Source organism: Gadus macrocephalus, chromosome 5 (assembly GCF_031168955.1).
Source record: "Gadus macrocephalus chromosome 5, ASM3116895v1".
Lineage (NCBI taxonomy): Eukaryota > Metazoa > Chordata > Actinopteri > Gadiformes > Gadidae > Gadus > Gadus macrocephalus.
This window is the reverse complement of record NC_082386.1, coordinates 8,054,585-8,058,259: the sequence shown is the minus strand read 5'-3', so window position 1 is coordinate 8,058,259 and position 3,675 is coordinate 8,054,585. Positions and strand designations below refer to the sequence as shown.

At 50.4% G+C, this 3,675-nt stretch overlaps 1 protein-coding gene across 1 annotated transcript in view; it reads left to right on the top strand.

Moving 5' to 3' along the window:
* The window catches only part of eipr1 (EARP complex and GARP complex interacting protein 1), a 33,856-nt gene extending 30,846 nt beyond the window's left edge, over positions 1–3,010 (top strand). Inside the window, exons 8-9 of the mRNA XM_060051988.1 lie at positions 1,655–1,822; positions 2,385–3,010. Of these exons, the coding sequence (XP_059907971.1) occupies positions 1,655–1,822; positions 2,385–2,559 (343 nt within the window). The 3' untranslated portion in view covers positions 2,560–3,010. The remainder of the gene's footprint in view (positions 1–1,654; positions 1,823–2,384) is intronic.
* The last annotated feature ends 665 nt before the right edge of the window (positions 3,011–3,675 follow it).

Here is a 3,675-nt window from a genome sequence, read left to right as displayed (position 1 = left end):
TCACGTCGATGTTTAATCCCTGTGCGTGAGACTGCTCATCAATGCACAAGGCAGTGTCTTTGCTGTTCTGCTATTCAGTGTGCCTGTGACGTTCCCATGGTGTCTGTGTTAAAGATGTGTGTCCGCATAGTTATCCCCACCGAACTGTATGTGTGTTTGGTGTGTGTGTGTGTGTGTGTGTTTTGTACGTGTCTCAGAGTGTGTCATGTGCCCGTTGCTGCGTTCATTTATTTTTTGCCGGAGCGCAGCCAGGATAGCGCCTCAGGGCTGCTGGGGGTATTAGGGACTATTTTTTAGTGGGGAAGCGGATTAGGGGAGCGCGGGGAGCGGCGTGGCCAGGGCTGATTTTCTGTCAACAGCCCCGGTTATCCTTCAATCCCTCCCTGTGAGGGACTGGGACCGCACTCTATGCTGTGCCCTGGGCTTGGGCACACACACACACACACAGACACACGCTCACACACCACACGCGATCACACACACTCCCACACACACACACACATACCCACATGTTTATCAAAAAGCATGCAGCCACACAGAGCGATGTACAAACATGTAGACGCAGAGAAAGGGAGACAAAGCGAGCAGAACAGAGACAGAGAGGGAGAGAGAGACATCACTGGGGTGGGAGGGAGGTGGGTGCAAGACAGAAACTAGTAATCACAGTCCTGATCAGATAGGAAGAGGGAGAAGGCAGGAGAGAGATATTGCAGTAAAGACGGTGGAGATGGAGATAAATAGAGGAGGGGACGTGAGGATAGGGGAGTTTGAACGGAGGACAGAGGAAGGCACCAAAGGAAGGAAAGACGGAGGCAAAGGGAACCGAAAGCAGCTGGGTCGTGGGGGGATTCGGGAAGAGAGAGAGAAAGAAAGAAACCAACATAGGCACAATAAGAGTAGCCTTGAGAGGAAATCCTAGTCCACCGAATATATTTAACGGGAAGGTGGCTGGGGAGGGGGCCACGGTGAGAGTGATTAAAGCTGAGGGACATTTACGATGTCTTATGATTCATGATAGCAACTAACGTGAACTAAATTGTCGTTTTTGTAACGCGGTGCAAAAAAGGTACAGCGACTTCAAGACCATTGTGGTAAGAGAAAGACGGTGGGGTGAGGGGGAAGTGAGCGAGGGATCATGCATATGCGTGATTTCCTCACATCTACGTTTGAATGTTTGAATAACCCCGTTTAATCCCATTTAAAGCATTTCTCATATTTCCAGATACGTAAGGACCCTATTCACATCCACATAGAACGCCTGTGCGGTATTGCAGGAAGCCAGAATATTTTTTTATCAAATCAATGCAAAGCTGACTTGATCATCATGTCGAAGATCAGCGCGGCCCAGTGGTTCCCCGGGTAGAGCGCGTACCATTAAGGCCCGGTCCTCAACGCGGCGAGGGGGTTAGATTCCCGCCTATGGTCCTTTGCTGCTTCCCTCCCCGCTCTCTCCCATACCTTACTGTCTTACTCTACAACAAAAAGGATAAAAATAGGGAAAAAATAAAATAGGGAAATAAAAAGATCAGTCAAATCAAGGAATATTGTCTGGTCTGGACACCGGGAAGGAGCAGAGGGGGCGATCAGGGCAGCCCACACACCAATTACCATCCTCACCTGTGTGTCTGTTTGTCTGGTGGGCCGGCGGTCACAGGGTGTGGAGCGTGCGCTACAACCACAGCCACGACCAGCTGGTGCTGACGGCCAGCAGTGACAGCCGCCTCATCCTCTCCAACATGGTGTCCATCTCCTCGGAGCCCTTCGGCCAGCTGGGGGACGACGAGGAGCTGAGCGACGGCGAGGACGCCCAGCCCAGCGACAAGTGAGCACGCCGCGCCCCCGGGGGCCAACGCCACGTCACCGGCGTGGTGTGATGTTTTGTAGAGCGTTTGTGGGTGCGAGTCCTCACCTGGTATCCGCGGGTCTGTTTTACGACGGACACACTGTCAGGTGGGGTTGGACATTTTTGACACCTTATTACGATGATCGATAACGTATCGTTTCAATAATGGAGCATATGCTGTCAATAATGTCCGACCTCATGCTATGGATAATGTTTACCTAGCTGGTAGGGGCGTTGGGAATACGGCCCGGCCAACAGACAGGAGCTCCATGTTTCGAACTCATAAAACTTGTATTTCAATTTAGAAGTGAGGAGAGCCCTTGGTGTTTGGATTCCATCAGGTTTGGAATGTCCAACCAATCGTTCATCTGATCGGACGTTATTTTTCCGTTGTTTTAGTTTTGTCCTGGTTTATCGACCGTCATTGCTGTCCTCACTTGATTCTGTCTGCGATCAATGAAATTCCATATTACGCTTTCTTAACTTGTGTGTGTGTGTGCCTGTGTGTGTGTGCCTGTGTGTGTGCGGGCGCGCCCCCCAGGGTCAAGGAGCCCCTGACGGACAGCGTGGTGTCCACCTACGAGGAGCACGAGGACAGCGTGTACGCGGCCGAGTGGTCCACGGCGGACCCCTGGCTCTTCGCCTCGCTCAGCTACGACGGACGGCTGGTCATCAACAGGGTGCCTCGCGCCCTCAAGTACCGCATCCTGCTCTGAAGGGCCGCAGCGTGTGTGTGAGAGAGCGTGTGCGTGACTGCGTGAGTGTGTGAGTGTGTGTGTGATTGAGTATGTGCGTGTCTGACTGTGAGTGCGATCGCGTGTCTGTGTGTGTGTGTGTGTCTGTGTGAGTGTGTTTGCCTGTGTGAGTGTGTGTGTGAGAATGCGTGTCTGTGTAAGTGTGTGCTTGTCTGTTAGTGTGAGTGTGTGTGTGTGAACATTTGTGTGAGAGAGAGAGAGATACGGATATTTATCGACTACCATCAGCTACCATTGAAGCATTCGTACCTTTTTATTTTGGCAGGTTTTTTGCGACGGCAATGGATGCTGTGTTGACGCCGCTGCAGACGCGTGTGCATGTGACTTTAATGTTTGTGTGTTCTATTCCAACGTGTTCATCGTGTTGATTATTTGGTCCATTCAGAATAAAACGATTCGTCCGCTGTTCCGATCGAAGTGTCGTGGGCCTTTGTGTTTCCTTCAAGGCATATTTAAAGCCGATCGATAATTTTGATCCGCCTGAAACTGAAATTTCGTTCTTTTGTCTTCCCACCTGTTTGTTAAAAAAAAAAAAAACAGAACATGCACGGTACGTCGAACTCTATCATCGATCTCTAACTGTCCCCACCAATGCAAAAATATGACATTATATTGCCCAAAATGGTGCAGAAAAAGCCATTTGAAAAGCAAACTAGAGATGTATGAGGTCAACACCGTTGTGGACCGTAAACACAAACTCTGTTGCACATTGGAACCTCTGAAGCCTATTTCAGCTCACCGCTTTCAGACATTTTCTCTTGTCCTCTGATCACTACCTTCCAGCACCCCTTCATTTCAGTCTCCTATGCCATTCCCCTCCCACCACACACACACACACACACACACACACACACACACACACACACACACACACACACACACACACACGGTGCTGCCACCCTCGCATCAAGTTTGTGTGGCTTTGTCTGTGTGTGTGTGTGTGTCTGTGCACGTTATGGCTGGTCGATAGTGACAGACCCAGTCCCTGCTATGGCAGACAGTAGACACCATTGACAGGTCTTTTAATTGCAGCTTGACTCTGTGGATCATGCCCAAGTGCACACTGCCACTATAGAC